General features: G+C 31.2%; 1 protein-coding gene across 1 annotated transcript in view; it reads left to right on the top strand.

Moving 5' to 3' along the window:
- LOC134700233 (uncharacterized) overlaps nt 1-23,035 on the top strand; it is a 43,139-nt gene extending 20,104 nt beyond the window's left edge. The window contains exons 12-34 of the mRNA XM_063561593.1: nt 674-870; nt 1,616-1,763; nt 2,596-2,697; nt 3,096-3,212; nt 3,595-3,707; nt 4,840-5,037; nt 6,189-6,257; nt 6,907-7,063; nt 7,580-7,711; nt 9,243-9,333; nt 10,917-11,025; nt 11,892-11,950; nt 12,366-12,492; nt 12,742-12,851; nt 13,885-13,984; nt 15,984-16,134; nt 16,752-16,818; nt 17,963-18,026; nt 18,913-19,001; nt 19,682-19,811; nt 21,055-21,096; nt 21,301-21,426; nt 22,553-23,035. Of these exons, the coding sequence (XP_063417663.1) occupies nt 674-870; nt 1,616-1,763; nt 2,596-2,697; nt 3,096-3,212; nt 3,595-3,707; nt 4,840-5,037; nt 6,189-6,257; nt 6,907-7,063; nt 7,580-7,711; nt 9,243-9,333; nt 10,917-11,025; nt 11,892-11,950; nt 12,366-12,492; nt 12,742-12,851; nt 13,885-13,984; nt 15,984-16,134; nt 16,752-16,818; nt 17,963-18,026; nt 18,913-19,001; nt 19,682-19,811; nt 21,055-21,096; nt 21,301-21,426; nt 22,553-23,035 (2,981 nt within the window). The remainder of the gene's footprint in view (nt 1-673; nt 871-1,615; nt 1,764-2,595; nt 2,698-3,095; nt 3,213-3,594; nt 3,708-4,839; nt 5,038-6,188; nt 6,258-6,906; nt 7,064-7,579; nt 7,712-9,242; nt 9,334-10,916; nt 11,026-11,891; nt 11,951-12,365; nt 12,493-12,741; nt 12,852-13,884; nt 13,985-15,983; nt 16,135-16,751; nt 16,819-17,962; nt 18,027-18,912; nt 19,002-19,681; nt 19,812-21,054; nt 21,097-21,300; nt 21,427-22,552) is intronic.
- Nucleotides 23,036-23,297: the final 262 nt, after the last annotated feature.

Here is a 23,297-nt window from a genome sequence, read left to right as displayed (position 1 = left end):
CCGTTGGTTCAAATTTTTTTTTTTTTTATAGTTTTGTTAAAGTAAATACTTTGACAAAATCGTATGAAAATTAAAGAAGCCAAATTAATTTTAGTGAAAGTGTTGGGTACACCCTTTAAACGCTGATAATATTCATAACAGATTTATGCATCATGAGGTCGAATAGATTAATGTAACTGTCTTCTAACGTCATGATGTAACCAAAAGTAACGTTTATCTGAAAAAAAAGGGATGTAAATTAGTTATATTCGGTATTAATTAATTTAACCAGTTCTAGTATAAATTCATCTACGACCAAATTAATTCAGGTCAATTTGTATTACTAATTGCGCTTCACTATGATACTTTACCTCGATGGTTATGTTTGTATAGTGTACTCATGTGATGATTTTTGCTAACAAACACTTAATAGATATAGGAAGATTTGGCATGAGTGCCAATGAGACAGCTCTCCATCCATCTAACACTTGATAAAAGTAAACCATTATAGGTCAAGGTACGGGCTTCAATACGGGGCTCTGGCTCAAACTGAATAGAAACCTATAAAGGCCCCAAACAATTACTCTGTGTAAAACCATTTAAACAGGAAACCCAACGGTCTAACCTATATAAAATGTCTTAATAGTCAGATTCGTAAAATATTCAGTCAAACAGTTAAAATATTGTATTTCAGAACGAGAAAAAGGAGTCGAAGAACACATAAATGCAACTACAGATATATCAGTGTTATCTGTTGGAAATAGTACATCTGTATACGAGAACAAGACTCATAATTGGACTATATACGCTCATCAAGATCACATTATTTATGTAGCTGTTACTCTATTAAACTATGGTCATTTGTCAGTCGAAAGCTTTCCATACATTGAGGTAATGATAATACCTACTGTAAATTATATTTTCTAATGTAATTGTTCAGTGTAACTTGCCTAATCCGACACATTGTTGGACCAGAAAAAAATGTCGGATAAAGCGGGGTGTCGAAATACTCAAGGTTTTTTCTGCAGGGATACGCATATTTTGGGACACTGAAAATGTGTCAGTTTACGCAGGATGTTGGCATACTCAGGTGTCGGATTAGGCTTGCTACACTGTATACTCTATTACGTGTAATATGGTAATACACTCATGGAGGTAAAAATTGGAAGGATAAGTTTTGAAACAACCCTGATTCATATTCATCTAATTGGCCGGGGTCAGTTATCTTGTACAGATATTTTATTTTATTTTTTCTATGCTGTACATTTTAACAACTGCTTTTGTCTTTAACATCTTAGATAGTGTTCACGAGTTTTATTGACTTATCATAATTTGAAAAATCTTCAGTATATACTTTAACATTATTTTTTTCGTTTGAAACGATACAAGATACATGTTTCTATTCAGGGGGGGGGAAATTCGTTTATTGCTTATTAAATTATTATATGGAACATATTACACGAAACACAAGTAAATTAAAAGGATAACATCAAACGAATGTAGATTGATATTTTCCTAATACCGGTTTGATTTAAAAGAAAAACAAACAAATAAAATGGAACTGTTATTAGTTATATTATGCATCTGTGCAATAACTTTGTCATCTTTACAACATTGTGTATAATTATTGTTTCAGCTAAAAGAGGAACTGAATTCCAAGTCACGAAAATTAAGTCTAGATGATTTTGTTAATGGATTATATCTGGATGAATTTCTAACGCCAAAACTGACAATTTCCTGCCGACCACATCGAGCCTGTAAAAGTATAGAAATCAGGGAACATGGTACGGTTATACACAGTGTGATATTAATTATTATGTTACACAAAAACTAATAAAAATGAAAAAAAACAACATCACATTTTTTTATACAAAATGTGATGTACATGCTAATAAAATTAACGGTACCAATTTTCTTGCACCAGATGCGCATTTCGACAATACATGTCTCTTCAGTGATGCTCGTGGTCAAAATATTTGAAATCCAAAGCTTATATAAAAAATGAAGAGCTATTATCCAAAAGGTCCAAAAATTATAGACAAATCAATGAAAGGAATCAGAGCTTTGCATGAGGGAGATACATTCCTTAATTTATAATAAATTCTATACCTACAGCGTACAGTGACATAAAGTTGTTAATGTCAATGGCATTTTGGTTTCTTGTAGAGACATGTATCATTGACATTTACCCCACATTTTTGTATTTCAAACAGCGGTTAAACTGGACATTATATAATCAGTTATTTTAAATTTGAGTTGTCTTACCTTAAATCTTTTATATAAATAAAAAGAAGATGTGATATGATTGCCAATGAGACAACACTCTCCAAAATACCAAAATGACACAGAAACATATTGTTAACCGTACGACCTTCATTAATGAGCAAAGCATATACTGCATAGTCAGCAATAAAATGCCCCGAAATTTAAAACGAGAAAAAAAACCGGCTTAGTGTATCTACAAAATAAAATCTACAAAAAACAAATATTTCACACTTAAATAAACGATAACAATTGAATTACAGGCTTGTTCAAGCTTTTGTATACCAAGCAATTGTGTATCTTGTCAATCAGCAATCAATTGTTGTAAAGCATAAAAACAATGTTTCTTTTTAGAGGAATATCACCTTTGTAACTATGGAACACATGAAAAACATGTCAATACATATAAATGTATATGTGAAGACGGATGGAAAGGCGAACGTTGTGACAAAATAGGTAAGGCACATTCAAATTATAGTTAGGTTCATTTAATAAATATATTTCTTATGGAAGGTTTCTGAAATCGGACTAGGAGGAAAGTCCATATCGGCCATTATAGAACTATAATGAATATTTTTGTGATTTGTCCGCAATATGTATGATATTTAATATGTTCACTACAATTGGTATGATATCATTACTGAATACATTGATTGCCCTTTTTTCTTTTCTCTTGATTATTCCATCATACTAAAAGATACCTTATAACTTGGTTAAGTTGTATTTATATTAAAATGCCCAAATAATAATTTGCTGATGGGCTTTTTATTGTTGTTTTTTTCAACAAAACGATTCATATTTTAGTAGTAAACTATGCAAACTCATTTGTCTTTAATATATGTCTATATTCGCAGACCAGGAACACTGTGAAAGAGAAATTAAACAAGTTTCATTTTCCAAGGATTCTTTTTTGTGGCCAGATACACGAGTGTCATCCTATGCAACAGTTTCCTGCCCGCATGAATACACAGGTATAGAATATGTTAATAATGAAATCATCTGGTAGGGTAAATGATGAAATACTGTAGAACACATTTGAAGCCATTTTCGTTTAGTTTAATAAAAAAGACAATCCCTTCCCGTCAATATTTTGTTGAAAAATTATTTTGGCTGCGAACATGATTAATTGAAACAGCTTTTTTCTTCAAGTTTTATAAATAAACGTTATATTTAGTTAATATTGACAACAAATAAACGGAAATTTCTGAAGATTTGGTATATATTTACTGATCGCTAGATCTCCATTATTGTCTCAAGTTTGATTTTATAACTGATTTGTTAAATTTAGGGAATCGTTCAAAAGAATTATGAATTAAAATTCACATTTATTTACTATTTGTTTTTGTATTTAAGGAAATGCTACAAGATTTTGCAGAAGCTCTAATATAACAACATACGGTGGTCAATGGGAAAAACCAGATTTCATAAATTGTGTCAGTCGTGAAATCAAATTGATAGCTGATAAGGTAAACTAGATTAAAATATCGATAAATACATGAATAAACTAATTCAAATATAAATGTGTACAACAACAGTAACACGAATAAATTTTGAAAAGTATTTTCCTCAATAACAATATACACGTTAAACACCTATTGATGTAATTGATTAAGACTGATTTGTAGTTCGCCGTTTTTAGAATCTAAAGAATCATGGGTAATTTCATTGTTCGTACCCAAAAATGAAAATAACGTCACATCATTGGTTAAATTTCTATTGTTTATGACAAGTTTAACCAATCACGACGTATTGGTATAAATTGTAGAAATTATTACCCAGGATGAATAAAATTCTGAATCGCCGAATCGTATTTTTCAACATGCATACGTTTATGAATTATACACTTGCTATAACACCTCTTCAATAATGCAACTTTAATTGGATTGATGGACTGCAAGATATGGAATGCAGTCGACTGTTTCGAAAATAAGCTCATGAAAAAAAATTAAAACAATAATTATTGTGTTTAACTCAGGATTTAAATTTACATAAAGCAGACATATTGGATACCAACGTTATATATTTGCTTGTTTTATAATATGTGATATCAATTTCTATGACTAATGTTTTCGGAAACCGATTTTTACAATCTAGTAATAGAAGACTAATCTTAGAAAAACAATTGAAAGACAAATTTGTTATTGTCAAACAAGCACATGTTTAACCCCGCCACATTATTAATGTATGTGCCAAGTCAGGAGCCTGTAAATTCAGTGGTTGTCGTTTGTTTATGTGTTACATATTTGTTTTCGTTCATTTGTTTACATAAATAAGGCCGTTAGTTTTCTCGTTTGAATTGTTTTACATTATCTTATTGGGGTCTGTGATGGGTGACTATGCAGTATGGGTTTTGCACATTGTTGAGGCCGTTCGGTGACCTATAGTTGTTAATTTTTGTGTCAGTTTGGTCTTTTGTGGATAGTTGTCTCATTGGCAATCATACCACATCTTCTTTTTTATATACAGAAACTAAACAACATGTGCTGTAGTCAAAATAATGAACAAAAGAACATTAGAAATGTCGTTTTACAAAACAAAATAGACAGTATAACACATTTAGGTTTGCTGTTGAAAATATCTAGGTCACATATATTGTAGACAAAGGATATTTATAACCAAGAAATGATTGACCACAACACTTTAACAAACTTAACACAAAGGCTTACAGCAGCCACGTCATCTTCATCGAAACTTTATCCAGGTGATCTTTCCACTGTAACAACCACAGTCAAAGACCTAGCTGACATGGTCAGAAATACTAGTGCATCATCATCAATTCTCTCATCTATAGCGCAGGTATCAGTAGATATGTTCAGATTATTTTACTTATGTTTTAAAAATGTATCGGTTTTGTCTGCAAAATAACAATAAATATCAAAAGAATGAAAACAGGAAATTACAACTGCACAAGAATAACTTCAATCTTTACAAAAATAATACAAAGTCTTCCGAAAAATTGTGTATGCGAGATTATGTTGACGTTCTTTATGCATAAGAGTGCATTATGATACTTGATGTATTACTTTGTGCGGTCAAACCTTTTTTCATCATCGAATATATGTAGAAGTGGTATGATTTTCAATGAACCAGCCATCAATCAATTGATACAAAGGTGATGTCAGCAAATAAAGGTCAAAGTAAAGACTTCGACCACGAGCAGAAATAAAACGTATTGTCAGTTTCAGATGTTAAACAAATCACATAAACTAGAAAAAAACAAAACACATGACCAGAGTTTTTATTACAAATCAATGTACAAAAAAACCTCGAACATATGACACACAGTTTATAGAGTTGGTGAAGCTCAGGTTTTAGTTTTTCTGTATGGTGCTCAGTTTTATTTATACTCACATTGTTATTTATATGCATCACTGGAACTAAAAGTAGTTTTTATATTCTACCAAGCGTAAAACAACTTCAAAATTTTAACAAGACATCTACAAGTCAACACTCATTTTTTTAAAGTTAGATCATGCATGTGACAATTTTTTCATCAACAAAACAACGTCATATGTGTTTTCCTTACATAACTTATGAAAGAAATTAACGCGTGTTTAAACAATTTTTTAGAATATGTTCAGAAAATTGTAAATTTAGATGTTCGAAGAAAGAATTACTCTGTGCATCGCAGTAACTGTTAAAAACCGATTGTACCGTTATAACATGGCCATGATTGGCTACAAAAATTATCAAAGGTACCAGGATTATAATTTAGTATGCCAGACGCGCGTTTCGTCTACATAAGACTCATCAGTGACGCTCATATCAAAATATTTATAAAGCAAAACAAATACAAAGTTGAAGAGTATTGAGGATCCAAAATTCGAAAAAGTTGTGCCAAATACGGCTGAGGTAATCTACAAATACAAAATATGTTACTTTTGAATAGATTAAAACGTAACACAGTTTCAACAATCTAATTAAGTTGTTTATTATACCTTTGATAGGGATATGGAGATGCTGTGGGCAACATTGTAGATCCTTCATTGTTGCCTGTATGGACATATACCTCACCGGTATGTAGTTTAGAGTAATCTGATGATTGATATACGTTAACAGAAAGTTAGAATCGGGACAATTTCATTAAACTCGTAATTGATTCCATTATTGATATTTTTGTACGCCGATGCTCGTTTCGTCAACAAAAGACTCACCAATACATACGAAAAAGAACGAGGTTGAAAGTATGAAGGACTCAATTAAATTTTTCATTGATCATGAAAGTAATCAAATGTGTTGTATTTGCATTGCGTGATCTCCTCAAACAAATGATTCTGTAAACATGTCTCATTTGTTATTAAATGACGTAATTTTGTAAACGTTTTTTTGTCTTTAAATTGCCTTCCCGTTATCGTTTGTTTGGTATCACGAGATTAATGAAAGCCATACTCACGGGTTATAATATTCGCTTTGATAAATTAATGTTGGTTACAATTGATGTTTAAGTCTTGAATAACAGCGAAGACTTCATAATCATATAAAAAAATAAGCTTTATATAAACTATACCTCAAAATTATTCAAAAAACAAAGACAGTCCATTATGATGAAAAGCAGACGGGAAAATATAAATAAGAAACGTTCTGGGAAAGTGTATAATCTGTAACTTGTTATTGCGATACTTGTATTTCAATAAGATAACCTATAGTTTGTTTCTTGTTTCATAGAACTTTGTTCAGACAAATATGCTGTCAATTCTGTCAAGTGTTGAACTGTTATCTGCAAACCTGGCTGAGAAAAAGTCAAAATATATGAACAGACACCGACGGGAGATAAGTAAATATACAGCAAAGGAAACAATGAATGTTAAATCGAAAAATCTAGGTTTGTAGACAAATTTATAGAATAGAATTAATTCAACTTGAATTATGAAATTATCGACACTATTTAAACACAATAAATAGCACGTAATTAATAGATCGTCATCTTAATAGTAAATATCCACTTTCAGGCGTTCAAGTTTGAGACTAAACATCCATGAACACTTGTCAAGTGAAAAATCTAAACCGTGGAATACAATGTCTTAAACCAATGGCTTCTTACTATATATACAAACAAGAGTAAAATATTATTTACAATAAATATATAACAATGAATTCATAAGTTAAAACATAGAAATAAAAAAAACTTATTGCTGTTATATTTGTACAAAGTTTATTTGAAGTTGCTCAAAAGCTTACATGGTGAAAGCACAGGAAAAAAAAATATTCTCAACATTGACAAAACAGTTTAAAGATACGTTACGTATCATAACATTACAATGTAAACATAACATCTTCTAAACATAATTATGATGACCGACAAGAAGTAAAGTTGCTTAACAGTATTAATCTTTTGCAGAATTTCATATTTCGTTTCACGAACGCTTAGCAATCTGCGAGGATTATACTATAATTCCTTTAGGAAACAATGAATCTAATGCAGTCACTTTAACATCATCAGTATTTGAAGCAGCTGTGAAAAACTCACCAGGTAAATACGATTTTGTTAATTATATACTGGTGCTCCTATTACATGGAGCACCAGTATATATATGGTAATAAGCTGTATTTCGTACGATCTTTTAAAGTCACAAAGCACCAGTGTTTAAATCTGGCCGTAAGCCGACTTTCTCTTAAAACCTCTAACATCAGCATCCCCAGTATTAATATCTAGTTCAAGCTTCCTTTAGAACTTCCTACATTAAAGAAGCACCATTATTCATATCTGGTTGTAAGCTGGGGTTTCATTAGAGCCATTTACATTTACGAAGCAACATTATTTACATCTAAATTTTAGATTTATCTTTGATTAAATTGGGGTTTTATTGTTTCCTTTTGACAAAGATTATTTAAGTCCTTTATTTTAGCCCTTCTATATCTTGTGTTCTTTATTGTCTTAATGTTGTCCTCTTTCATTTCAATACCACTTTATACGAGAGTAACAATCTCACAACATTAAAAATAAAGTGAATGAAAAAGATTATGACCATCAGTTTGTCTGCGTTTGATTATTTTACTTCAAAACTTTTGAATTCAGAAATAAAGAAATAATCTTGAGAACATCAAGGCTACAATGTTTTCAAAAGGAGAAGAAAAAACATCTTTCTTCAATTCATCGCACCTTTCCTGATTTAAAAAAATATCATTGATCATTTATGTCAGCGCTAGCCGTTGTTTTCAAACCGTTTACAGCCTCGAAATATCTGTCTTTGTTTGCTTGTAATGATCCTGTTCTCAGTTTAGATTTTTCTTCTGTGTGTTTTGCCATCTGATGACGTTAAATCGGTATGAGTTAAACGGATTTTGAATCATTTGACCGAAAGGATGAACATATTATTAGTGAAATCATGAAGCCGTACTTTAACCCATAAATCTGGACTTGTTACACATTGTGACTTGGATGGAGACACTAATGCCACATCTCCTTTTTTCTATCATAAGGTGAAAACAAATTGACAATGCTATCTTTAAAAAAACGGAAATTAACGAATAAAAAAACTTGACATAACATAAAACACAACATATAAAACTAAAATCTGAGTTACACGAACATCAACAAAGACATGTTTAGATCACAGGTGCTCTGAATTGATAAGCAAATCCTCGCTAGGGCAACAGTCGTGAGATATAATTGTAAATATGATAATTTCAACAGTAAAGAATATTTCCCTGCCATTAAATTCAATAGCAAATTCTTTTAAAATCAATGAAGATTGTTTGGATCTTATCCTAAAGCGATTAAGTCACTTTTTTTTTAACTAAAACGTTGTACATAACTGTTGTTACTTACTGCGGATTCATTAATATTTGTTGGATACCAATTTTCGTATATTTTGTGGGTACAGGTAAACGAATGACAAATTTTATCAAGGCTTGTATGCAGACCTAAGCAAAACCATGAAATTAAATATCCACGAACATACAAGTTTACCTTTATCCACGAAAATTGGTACCCATGAAAATAAATGAATCCAAAGTATCCTGATTTGATTTTATCAACATTTGTTTTTTTCATTTTTAAGATCACTACATACAAGTATTTACAGCGAAGTATTCTTCAATTGCTGGGGTCTTAGATGCAAAAGATTTGAAATCACTTGATGATACTAAAGGGTAACATTTAATGTTTGTTAACTTGAGATAATCTTAATATGGATTATAACTGTGAATCTATTGATATACCTTATAATATTTTATCTACAATTGATAATTTTAGTTTGAATAAAAATGAAGGTGATATGAATTATGATACATTTTGCAATAAGTATAATTTAAGATATTCCTACGGAAAATATGGCATGTTTGAAACTACTATAAATTTTCATTTTTAACATGTATATTTAAGTTATATAAATGTTACTGAAATGTTCGAAAAAAAGTGCATGGTAACTTTTAAATATTTCGGATAAAAATACACTCTACCCCAGGTCGTGAGGAAAAGTTATGTTGCGATAATTTTGGTTTATCGATACCTAAAAGAGGGTCAAAAGATACCAGAGGGACAGTCAAACTAATAGATCGAAAATAAACTGACAACGTCATGGCTTAAACTAAAAAGACAAACAGACAAAAAATAGTAGAGAAGACACAACATAGAAAATTAAAGACTAAGCAACACGAACCCCCCCCCCCCCCCCCCCCCCCGAAACTGGGGGAGAATTCAGGTGCTCCAAAAGGGTAAGCATATACCTTCATGCAATAAATCGATTTAGAAGACAAATCAAGTTAACACACATAAACTGTGAAGATAGCATGAACTCCCCAATGTGAAAGACTGGATTGAGACAAAAAGATGAACATCTTCTGCTACGCTTGCGAATCCATTCGCAGTAAAATTGTCACAACCGGAAATAGGACCCGATGTGTACATAATAGATTTGACAACTATTCTAGTATGTAAGGATCTGACTAGTATATAAGGATCTAGATCATATGTCATATGGACTTAACATATAATTGAAAAGATTTGAGATTGCTGTCATACAGGTGAGAGGTTTAGTGCTATAAAACCTGGTTCAATCTACCATTTTTACACCTTAAAATGCCTGTACCAAGGCAGGAATATGACAGTTGTTGTCCATTCGTTTGATGTGTTTTTTCATTTGATTAGGGACTTTCTGTTTTAAATTTGTTTTATCGGAGTTCAGTATTTTTGGTTATTTTACTTTAAAGTTGAGACAGAAACATATCGTGTTGGCTCATCAATGTCTCCTTAAAGCTGGTGTATCAAAAATTTCAGTCGTTTTCAATCATACCTGGATTAGTTTTTGAAAAAGTAGCATATCCCTGCCAACGATTTATATAAACCGTTGTACTGATGGAGCAGAGCGTATGTTATTGCTGTGAATTGGAACTTGGAAATCATTTAGTTTGTCATAGTTTAAGGCTAAAATCGTCCTTTATTTTCAATATCGTGGTTAAAATCAAGATATGAAACAGCTGTGAAGACAATACACATTAAATTTCTTACATTTAATTTGTGACAACCACCAAATCAAGTAGCGCTATAAAACCTGGTTTTCTTCTACTGTTGAGAATGCCTTAACCAAGTCAGGAATATGACAGTTGTTGTCCATTCGTTTGATGGTGTTTTATCATTTGATTTTTCCATTTGATTAGGGACTTTACGTTTAGATTTTTTCTCGGAGCTCAGTATTTTTTGTTATCTTACTTTTTCTTATAACTTATCATTACAGAAATAGCCCATATATCATATCTGATATCATATCCAGTAGTGTACTAAATGTAAACCCAGATGTGTTCCAACATTTGGCAAAACCTGTAACTATTATGGTGGAAATAAAGGTGAATAATTTAATTTTGGATGTAACGCGTCTTCTTATTGGCTGACGTTGTTTTATTTATCAGCTCATAGACATAATTTTGTAATGTCTTCAACGTTTTTTCATGGTGAATATAAAATAACTACCAGAACAAGAAATATGAATTTAATATCGAAAGGATTGTGATCACAGAAAGAGAGTCGAATGATACCAAAATGCACATTCAAACTCATATGTCGCGAATTATATTAACAACGTCATGGTAAAAAATGACAAATAACAGTTTACAATAAGGTCTTTATTTGCGAAAATGAAGTGCAAACTAACAGATTGAAATTGGAGACATCATCTCATGTGTTTAGAAAATATATAAAATAAATAATGTGTATTTGAAAGGTTAACATCACTAGATGCTTTGACAAAATGTTGCGTTAATTTGTTATCAGATTTTATTTAATTAGTATATGAAAACTATTTGCAAGAAATGCATGTAAGTTAATAGTAGAGATATTAAAACAAAGTTATTGTAAAACTAGATATGTGAACATGCAGTCACTGTGTTGAAACTGTTGCAGTTTGATTCATTTAGTCCTTTTTTGGAACGAATATAAAGTCACTTTTACTATTTAAATTATCTTACACTACCTATACATTGAGTCATCTAAAATTGGACTAGTTTTCTTCTGCTTTTGTGAAAAATAGTCATATTTACAAAACAGATTAACGTTTAAAATAATTGTATTGAAATGTGTTCGATATATACATGATATAGTTATTCTATCTGCAAATATTCTAGAAATTATACATTTAATTCTAGCAATATTTGAATATATCCAGTGTTATAAATTAATTGATATTGAAGTACATTTATATTTCTTTTCTCTTTAGAAAAATTCAACAATAGTTGATTTAAAGGAAAAATGTGTATTTTTGAACATGTCCTCAAGGTACGTCAAAGGGCTGTCGAATATCTGTTGCTGTTAACATTAAAGATATGTTTTTAAATATCAAGACGTTATTAACTTACTAGAAAAGTATATTCTATTTTGTTTAATCTTAATTTACGTACATTGTTTTTCTCGCGTATTAAATTATCATTCAGGTACCTTTAATAACTATTGAATTTAATAAGTTCTTATATAATGAGCAGCAAATTAAATATACATTCATGTAATTATCACTGTTTTAACTGTTAGAGGAAATTGACAAAAACAAAAAGCAAACGACGGCAGTTTTTTCTCTTTTGTTGCGTTTCCGGTCAGAGAATTATGTGAATGTTAGTTGCATATATGGCGTTATAAAAAGTGTGAAGGTTATAGTAATTATTTATATATTAATTAAACTCTATATTTATATTAAAAGTGGTGGAAATATTTGGACAAGTGACGGATGTAAACTGGACACAGCGTTATCCAACGAAACGCATATTGCTTGTAAATGCACACACTTGACTAACTTTGCTGTTCTAATGGATGTTTTTGAAATACAGGTAAGCATTTGTTTTACCAAAACCAACAACAAAAACAAAAATAATAGTATTTGCCCCCAAAAAAATACATTGGTTTTTTTTTTTAAATTAGGGGACTTTATAAATAGCGATTATCATAACTAAGATTTTCATTATTACAAGGAACAGTTTGTTATTGCTTTCTAAAAAAACACACTTTGATTTTTGTCTGGATTATTTTATGTGCCTGTTACACAACACAATATTCAACATTTAGTTGTTTATTTGTAGGATCAGATTGACTATACAGATTATACCATACTGACTTATATATCATATATTGGAGGTGTAATGTCTGTTTTAGCCTGTGTCATTACAGTTATTGTATTCCAGTTTTTCAGGTACGAATATATTGTTTAGCAAATAACACTCCGTGTGTATTGTATAATTGTTGATTGGTTAAAAATAACAAATAAAATTGAGAATGGAAATGGAAATGGGAAATGTATCAAAGAGACAACAACCTGACCATAGAAATAACAATATCAGACGGTCACCAACAGGTCTTCAATGTGACGAGAAATTTCCGCACCCGGAGACTTCTTCAGCTGGCCCCTAAACAAATATATATAAAGTATGAAAAGAAGACATAAACCAGTGGTACAGCTTATTTTGCTCAACCATTTTCGTCGTATCGAATATATTTACTATATTTACATGTAATGATGTATATGCAATACATCACAGTACTTTGAATTGATCATGTCAAAGAATATTTCAGTTTGTGTTGTCTGTAAACGTTTCTAGAGTGCTTGTCTCTAGTAAAGGAGATCGTCTCATAGGTTACATCCCTGATCCGGCCGGACAAATGACTTGCAATATGGTTTTTGTTGCTTCTCTGATAACCAGTCGACATCTCGGAGTTAGTTAACAGAATGAACGATCCGGAGTCAGATTAATACTGTAGGCAGGGTGTTATTTGTGCATGTTGATTATCACACTGTTCACTCCGACTAAGGATGTTAGGTAGCAACATAAATCTTTTTGATACTGTGCAATTATTTATTTTCGTGGGTACCAATCTTAGTGGAATTAAGGGAAAACTTGAACTTTCGTGGATATTTGATATCGTGTCTTTTCAAATAGCTGCATATCATCATACAGCAAATTTGTTATTCGTTGGACGTTTAAATTTGTGGTTTTTACTGTATCCACTAAATCCACGAAATTTGCTATCCAACGAATAATAATGAATCCACAGTACCACAGTTTAATGTTTTCGTCCTGAAATGAATATGATATTTTAATACCAGTGTACGTTAAGCAGATGATGATCATAATTATATTTCAGTATATCATCTGTATTTCGCTTTTCCTTATTTTATATGTTTCACTTGTTTATCATCTTCAATAAACAACACCGTACAATTTTAGTTTGCACAAAGAGAGAGTACGGGTACATAAACAGCTTGCAATATCAATCATTCTGGTTCAGGTTTTCTTCTTGGTTGGGATCGATCGAACGGAAAACAAGGTCAGTATGATATCATTATACAGTAAAACCTGACTCAACGGAATCCTGCTTAAACCGAAAAACCGTATAAACCAAACATGTTATTAAGCCCTGTCATTACAAATAATATGATTTGTGAACCTGATAAAACTGAAAATAATCTAAAGTCCTGGACAGATTCGTTTAAAATATGTTTCACTGTATGTAGTTTTTATAATTTTGTATGAATAGATGATTAACATATAGGTACTGATTCAAAACATGTATCATTTGTTTTTCATACAATTTCAACGTTTTGCTAAAGACTCCTACCAGTTTAGTTATGTAATGTGATCAGGGGCGTAGCTGGGTATTCAGCCAACTGTAGGCACCAATCGGCAGGGGGTCTGGTGCCGCTTAAGGCCCCCAGTAGGTCCAGGGGGGGGGGGGGTGAAGCCCCCCCCTACGTAAAACGATTATCAGCTTTTTTACTGCATAATTTTATGTACAAAAATATTCAATTTATTTATGATAATTATAATATACATGATGAAAAATTCGAAGAATTATGAATAATTCACCATAACACCTGACTAGTGAATTAGATAGCGCAGTACAATCGGAAATATGAAGAAAAAATTACATTATGTACTGCCCAGCGTAGATCAGCGTCTCTCTTTAATTAAGCAGTACACCCTGTTTGGTGTTTACATATCTATTCCGTTCGGATTGATACGTATAACTTAATTAACGGTAAATATTGTGACGATCCTTCATTAAAAAAAATAGGCACGCACGTAAACACTGATATTACTATATAATAAAACTATCCTTTTGGATAAACAAAAAAACATCAATCTTTTTTTTTATTAACAAACCTTCACCCTAGCCAAATAAACACATACACATAGTTCTGTTCTGTTCATACTTTCGTAATAAAATTCAAGAAATTTGTATTTCTTTATATCCTCCATTGTAAAATCCATACCTATCCTAGATTTGAACAAAAAAACAACACACATTTATGATAAATAAAACGGGGAGCTAGGTCCTGTTAAAGGTGTCGTCCTGGACGAAGGTCTGAAAATTTGAAAATGCCATGCATTGGAAAATGAGGGATTATTGGATAGGAGCGGACATTTTGCCTTTCAGTAGACCAACTGCGAACTGTCCAAAGAGTTGCATTCTCCCTACAACTAGGCATCGGATTTAATGTCCCCATCCTCACCTGACGTGACTGCGTATATATTAATACATCCTGCACAGTCAAACGGACAATCAACATTGTCAAGTCGTGTGAAGGCAAAGTGGAAAGCTAGTTGAAAACTAACAACAAATTAAGGTCAAAACACTCATGTGTCTAAGTTGATGTTCATTCAAGAATATGTTGATAAAAGTGAAATGATCTAAACCAACTAAAGTTCTAGTTTATAGATTCTATATAAGGTAAAATCATAATAACATTCATTTCTATCCAATAAACGAGAAACTAGTGTGCACATGACATTCGATAATCAAAGAGTTTTGACAACTTCACTGGCGTTCATCATTTTTTTACTGATAAAAAAAAGAGGTGAAAAATTATGTGTAGGAACATGCCTCAAGTGCTTAACGGCAGCTACGCCCCTGGTGATATAATACATATTCTGAATATATAAAATATAAACAAATACCAATACACATAGGCAATTTTTTTTATTAATAATGTTGTTGAATTTTATACCATAAACGTGCTATATTTATAGAGTATCGTTGATTATCTCAACGAGATTGATTTTCTCGGTTGAGCTGAAATCTGTTTATCGTTATTTTACCTATGACGACGTTGTCAATTTCAATGTCAATTTCGTAAGCAACGCCACGTGGCCTCCTTAGTTTCTAGCGATAATTTTTCCATCTCAAGCGAGAAGCATGATATAAAAAATATCACAAAAAAAGATCAAAGGAAAAATGCACAAAATAGTGATAATGCACATTACTTCCATTATCCAATATCAAAAGATTTTGCATGTTCATCATATCAAATAGTTTTCTTTTTCAGTATGTCTGTACAGCTATGGCTGCATTGTTGCATTATTCCTTAAATTCAATGTTTTGTTGGATGTTAATAGAAGGATTTCATTTGTATGTGATGCTTGTTAAAGTCTTCCGTAGGAGAGCTAACTTCAAGAAATATATGTTGTTTGGATGGGGTAGGTAACACTAGTACTATCAATGATTTCGTACTACATTTGGCCTTTTTTGTTGGGGGACGGGGGATTCGAGTGTCACTGATGAGTCGTTAGTAGAAGAAACTCATGTCTGGCGTAATAACAAAATGTAATCCTGGTATCTATGATGAGTTTTTTTATTTCATATATTAGCATAATATCTTAATGATTTTTTTAAGATATTGCGATGTGTTAAGTACTGTTTTGACAAAGGCTGTTATTCAAATTAGATTTCATGTTACAAATGTCTATATATCTGCATAAGTATATCATTTGCATTTGCTTAACACAGCTGAGGAAAAAAGGTGAGGATGAACATTAACAGGAGATCACATTTATGTTACATAAAATCAAACGTATGGATTTATAAGAAATTGATTTATATATGATACATGATATGACATAAACTTTTTGAAACTGAAAAAGACACTTTAAAAAGAGAGGCGTCTGAAGTCTTTCTTCTGGATTCAATTTCACGTCAAATATCCCCCCAAAAAGCAAAGAATCAACATACTTGTAAATGAATACATAAGGTGCTTTGACTACGTTCTCTTTTTGAGTAACATTTATAATATTGGCAATAACAATTGTTTTTACAGGGCTCCCTCTTCTAGTAGTAGGAATATCTGTCGGCACATTACACGACGAATACGGAGGAACAAATAGGTAAATGTTACATACATTGCTTGTTGAGAACATCAAAACATTGATATAAGGATACAACAGACAGATACAGTTACATCTGATTTATATCCTGACTCACGTCTTGATATTGACAATGAGGTTCCATTGAAAACAGAAAAAAAAGCTTTCAGCTTCCTAACTTCCATTTATATGAAACCAGATTTTAGCTACGCCTGCATGCGAAGAATATAATATCTACTAGTTGTAATGATACTCAGGGATTGCATGTTAAATCACGATTTATTTGATAGATGAGGGTTGTTGCTCACAAGGATGCTATCAAAGGAAAAGTTTCAAGCGTTGAAATTGAAATCATGCATTTCTTCGTTCGATTTACGACCATCACTACAACCCAGCTTCTTTTTTTTCTCCAAAAATGACTTATCGAATTAGGCGTATCTACTTGTGTGTATTTACATTAGCAACACAACGGGTGCAACATGTGGAACGTGATCTGGATCACAAAAAAAATCACTCCAACGTTTGTTGTTCGTGTTGCTCAGTATTTAGTTGTTGTGCTTTGTATGCTGATATTTGTCTGTTTGTTTATTTCTTTTTTAAGCTATGACGAAGTTTATTTTCGACTTATAAGTTTAAATATTCCTCTGTGATCTTTCAACTCTCCTTTATAAGTAGCATTTGTGTTAATACCTACGTAACTTATATTAACATCGTTAGAAAACACATTACAAAGTATAATACAATATTTCAGGAAGCTAGTGTTTTTACTTTATTATGCTTTTTCCTGATCACTTGCGTTCACCCTTAATTTTGATTAAAGAGGCTCGTGTTACTCTTCAGTTGAGTAACAGTTTTGTTTTCGTTGCAAATCGATTACATTGATTAAACAATTTGTGGTATTTTGTCTTGTATCACTTTAGTCTCGTGTTTCCTGTGATGAATTTGTAGAAGTGTTTAAATATAAAATACACTTTGCTTCAAAGATTGATAGATTGATTGTTGACCATTTAATTTCAAGTGTGTTCATTATTGTGTTTATATGATAGTAACTATCATGAACTATATCTAAGTGTTTCATCTTCTGAATATTCCGACTGTTCACTGACTCAAGAAAACTGATAAAAATAATGATTATCATTATTACAAAACATTTTTTTAATTTCAGGTGTTGGGTATCCCATAACGTACTATTATGGACATTTGTACCTGTAGTAGGAATAGTAATATTGGTAAATATCAAAACAGAATGGTTTGGTAGAAAGCAATAAACAGAACGATCATCATCTTGAATGATATATTAACGATAGTTTTCATATAATAACGTTTCTAATTTCTTTTTATATCTTTGCTATATATGCTTTAATCAGAAAAGAGAAAAAAATAAGGTTGAAGGTCATTCGTGATGATTGGAACCCCAACACTTACAAATACAAAAAAGAGTTTTAAATTATAAATTTCTATTCTTTTATCGTTATTATAATTAGTAGTTCATCAGTATAACATTACAGGACAATTTACGTCCAGGAAAATTTATACGATTTACAAATATAAAGGAAAGCATTTTTTGTAAAGTTTATTAAGATTGAAAGACTTCCAATGTTATAGATTAAATCTAAAGTTAAAAAAAAACCGAAAAGATATTGAGCAATTAAAAAAAACGACATATTTCGTGGATTGATGTTTGTATGATTGCGACTTTAGTATCTTCAAATTTATTTTCAACGTATGACTTCAATCTTACTAAAATAGGCTTTCCAAGGACAAGGACAAGCACGAAGGAACTCTTAACGTAGAACTGTTTTCCAAAACAATCTAATTTCTTAATTTTGACTGACTGATTTAAGAAATGATATATTTTTTTTCTGCTGGAAATTACATGACAATTCAAATATGATGATCAATGTTTATACAACAGAAGAGTATTACTGAATTTGTTTTACAAACCGCTGCTCTGATGGTTTTAGAGAATATGACGTCATTTGTGATCATAGTTTATACAAATAAAAACATTTGCTGAAATTAGAAAAAGAAAGGTTACCGGTTATTCCTTTACAGAAAACATCGTGTTATATAAAACAATAACTTTAAATTTTAAATCTGTACATATTTTTGTAGGTAAATTCCATCATCTTGATAATAGTTCTCCGTATCATGATGAAATCAATGTTGAGCAGAGCCAACTCTGAGGAGAGATCAGCTGTTAAGTAAGTAAAAGACAGGGTTAAAAAAAACCTATTTGTAAACATCCATTGTCTATTTTATATGTACTACAGCGGTATAACTGACAATGTTTCTTCTACGGGATTTGAAAAAGGAATAATCGCAAGAAGTTGTAAATAATTCTAGGTTATGACCATAAAGCTTTAGGCTTTATAATATCGCGTGCATTCAAGACCGCTTTCTGGATTGTCACTCATCAGAAGCATTCAAACTCCAAAATAAGGCAAGTCTATATCGGGGGCAAACACCCAAAGAGTATTAGTGTTTGCGTCATACAAACTATACCTATACCATATATACAGTGTACATAACCGTATATTTTATTTATTTGTAAAACAAAGTTGATTTTAAACTTTGTCATATAGATAATCGATATACTAAATGTGAAATAAAAATAACGCTTCATAAATTAGGTGCGTTCGAAGCTCTTTTCAAGATCAATCTTCATTAGGAACGCGGAAACCTGAGAAAATAAGAAATGCAAGGATCTATACGCATACTCGAATACATTAAATGATGTACAACAACATGGGACAAGAAGCGAAGAGAAAAGACAAATTAAACATGAAATATTTTCCACTAGCGTTAGAAAACACCACTGTATAAATCGTGTTTCGTCTGTTTGGCTTGCTTTAATTCTTTCTTATTGACTTTATAATTTTAGGGCAGGACTAAAGGCAGCTGCCATACTTTTACCATTGCTTGGAGTCACCTGGACGTTGGGATTTTTAAGTGTGAATGATAGAGAGACAGTGGTTTTTACCTATCTTTTCACAACGTTCAATTCTTTGCAGGTACGATTTCAACAATTTCTTCTTTTTACAACAGTTCATAAGCCATTTTTTTCAATAATTTTCGAAGTTGATCAAATAAATGTTACAATTTAAATTAAGTAGATTCCAAAATCCACCTAGTGCAAATTTCAATTTCAATATCTACTAGTAGAAATTATGATATCCAGATTTGACTAGGATTATCTTAGAATGTACTTCAGATGTAACGTGACGGTACCCAAAATGCGCCTAATTTGACAGTTTTTTCATCTTCGTTTTGTTATGATAACGACAACATTTTCCACTCTGTGTTTATTTTGTAGCCGTATCCTTCTTTACTATAAAGGTACACAATTTTGATATTAAGTCCCTTTTGAGACATAGAAAAAAGAGTTTTTATCGACCTCCGAGCCATCTATCCTTGTTTCCGCAATGAGGAGTACCCAAATTGCATCATGCACAATTCACATCATTAAAAACCATATAACAGATGTTTTATTTTATGTTTTAAATATTTAGAACAATTTGACATTACTACATCGTCACTTTTCATTTTTTCAAAAGGATGCTTGCAATATTTTTTTTGTTCATTTTTAACAGCCGATGACTTTTTGAGAAGGTTGCATGGCGGCGTTTTCGAACATTTTTCTTTTCCGTTGACTGCTGATATAAACTGTGAACGTTTAGTGGATATTTAAATATATTCACCTATTTCGTAAGACGTGTATAGTGTAAAATAATCAAAATTCAAATTGTTTAGTCTAAAAAAACAAAGCTTTTAAGAATTGCTCAGCTTTTTTGTTGAATAGGTGCAATTTGGGTCCTCAGTAAATTTGGGTAAAAGATGAACACCAAAAAAAAAAAAAAATAACACACACAATAAAGAAAAGAATTATTATGTTTTCATTATGGGAAATTAACCTTATATGATAAAAATTGTCTGAATGGATATCCAAAAGAAAAGAAGTAAGGATTCTTTTACAGTACTTTTTTTTAAAGTCCTTTATTTTTTTTACTAATTTACGCAAAGTTTGCTTCCGTGAACTCCTTTCGTGTTGCAAGTTCTATTATATTATTTCCGTTTCATTCCCTCAACTGATAATTCAATAAATCCAATTTGAAATTTGTTTTTATCTGCTATGTGATATCTAGAATTTATCATATAGTCGTCATATCTCGAAGGAACGACATATTTTTTTTTTATAAAAACCAAAGACTACAAATGTATGCTATCAATCAATAATATATTAATTTGTCATTTCAGGGTGTATTCTTTTTCATTTTCCACTGTTTGTTAAACACAGATGTAAGTATCAGTAGTTTCTTACATATTTGGTTGCCATTTTATAAAGCATGCTTCTTAATAACAAATGTTCCATGTTGATCTCGTCATTTCTAGTGGGCACAAGACCTGTAAAAAAATCAAATCCGACTTTGTCAACAAATTATGTAATGTCTATATACAAAATACACTGTTAGAACTCATTTGCTATGTAATTGTTTTCCATAGGTGAAAAATGCATTTGAGCGAAGATCCCAAAGAAGAAGTATGACCAAAATATTAAACGAGTCACTTAGCCAGGAAAGTAAAAGGAAATCCTCAACACTAAAAACTATTGTAACGAGTAAATCATCGGTAGGTCTGTTAAACAGTATAACTTAACATGTAAAATATAGAAAGCTAAAAATAAGTGGTGGGGTTCGTAATTTTGTTGCTTTTTTTCGATAAATTTCTCTATTCTTGATAAGTTTTTTTCTTTTATTATCTGTTCTTTTTTTGCCTATGTTTAAGTTAATGCGATGAAAGAACAACCATGAATACCACAATCTTCAAATAGCAAACCATTTACATAAATGCGGGTCTGGATTGGGTTTAAAAAATACAGAATAAGGAGTTTTCGTGCAGAATAGATGATTTTAAAATTGGGAAATATATATAGAATAGAAAAAAAGAGGTGCCGAAATAAACAATATAGATAATAATGGGGGGAAATAAATAAAGAATAGAGAAAATAAATAAAGAATAGAGAAAAATCATTAAAGAAATAAATTAATGTAGGACTCTCATCCGTACCCTTTTGTTATTACCAAAGAAAAATCACTCTTGATTTTCTGGACGCTATCTGGGTGTCGTTTTTATGAAAGATGTCCAATATCCACCATAATCAATCTCGATCAGTGGATACGTGTTAAAACAAAGTGTAGACACAGTAAAAAGAGTGAGGAATGGTGACGTCGAGTGGCTGTGTTTACATATAAAAGGGTGGAGGATCACTTTGACTCGTTCAACGCTCATTTCATTTTTTGACAGTTTTACCCCTGAGTAAAAAGGGTGAATGTCGTTTAAAGAACAAAATGATGCACTTACAATACAATACAATATCCGCATAGGCCTTACTGTCATATTCTCTATAATTTCTTTTTACTTTGACTTGAATTTCGCTGGCTATACGTCGAATGAGCATGCGTGAAAGAGTATAATACACGGATTGATTACGGTCTCTGGATTTTGATATTTTCTCAAAAATTTCTGTGGAAAGACATTATTATAAGGAAGTTAATACGCTAAAATATAATAAAAGAGGTAAATAAAGAATTTACGACTTTTAGGTTTTTTTTTAGTCACCTGGAGAAACACTCCGTATTTAGTAAACAATTAGAAATAAAAATTACAAAAAAACAAGGCATGATAATTGTTTTGAACATTATATATGAAGGTTAATCCACTTATTCATTGTATAACAATTATGTTTATTTTACAGATTAATAGTATTTTGACCGAAGAATCATACTTAGACAGAAAGAAATACCAGAAGATGAACAACAATGAAAACGAACGAATCCACAGAGATAATAATATTACAACGCTGTTTGATAAGAACTATCATTTCTGTTTACAAAGATCAATCAGTGACGGCGTACCACGGTGGCAAAATGTCAACAAAGATTTCACATTTTATACAGGCAAGGAGAATATAAATATGTTAAACGGTACATTATCCAAAGAAAACAACTCCGGTATTGGACATCATCATGCGTTAAAGCAGGATAAACAATTTTCAACTGATTTTCGTATAGAGGATTTATACAGCAAACCACTTCGAAAACGAACGGTATCAGAAGAAAATAAGGAGAACAGTCGTGTACGATTTGACGATGGTGACGATAGTAACAACCAAAATAAGGAAAAGACAGACAATTTAAAAGACGCGTTAGTCAATGAATTAAAAGAAAGACTACAGTAGAAAATAACAGTCAACTTAAAAGAATGAATTTAAAGAAAAACTGCAGTTAAATTTGATTATTAACATTGCTAAATACTGTACATGTAACAACAATTTCATATCATATAATATATAGCTTATCATATTATATTTTATACAAATTTCCTGGTTAACTGATTTATGATATTGAGCAATGAAGATAAGAAATTTCTCAAAACGTTATTTAGCTTCGCTATATCGTCATTATGAGTAAGGGTGTTTTTTCAGCGGTTTGAATTTAATT

This window comes from Mytilus trossulus, unplaced genomic scaffold (assembly GCF_036588685.1).
Source record: "Mytilus trossulus isolate FHL-02 unplaced genomic scaffold, PNRI_Mtr1.1.1.hap1 h1tg000128l__unscaffolded, whole genome shotgun sequence".
NCBI lineage: Eukaryota > Metazoa > Mollusca > Bivalvia > Mytilida > Mytilidae > Mytilus > Mytilus trossulus.
The sequence above is the reverse complement of the archived record's forward strand: the minus strand, read 5'-3'. Positions and strand labels throughout refer to the sequence as shown.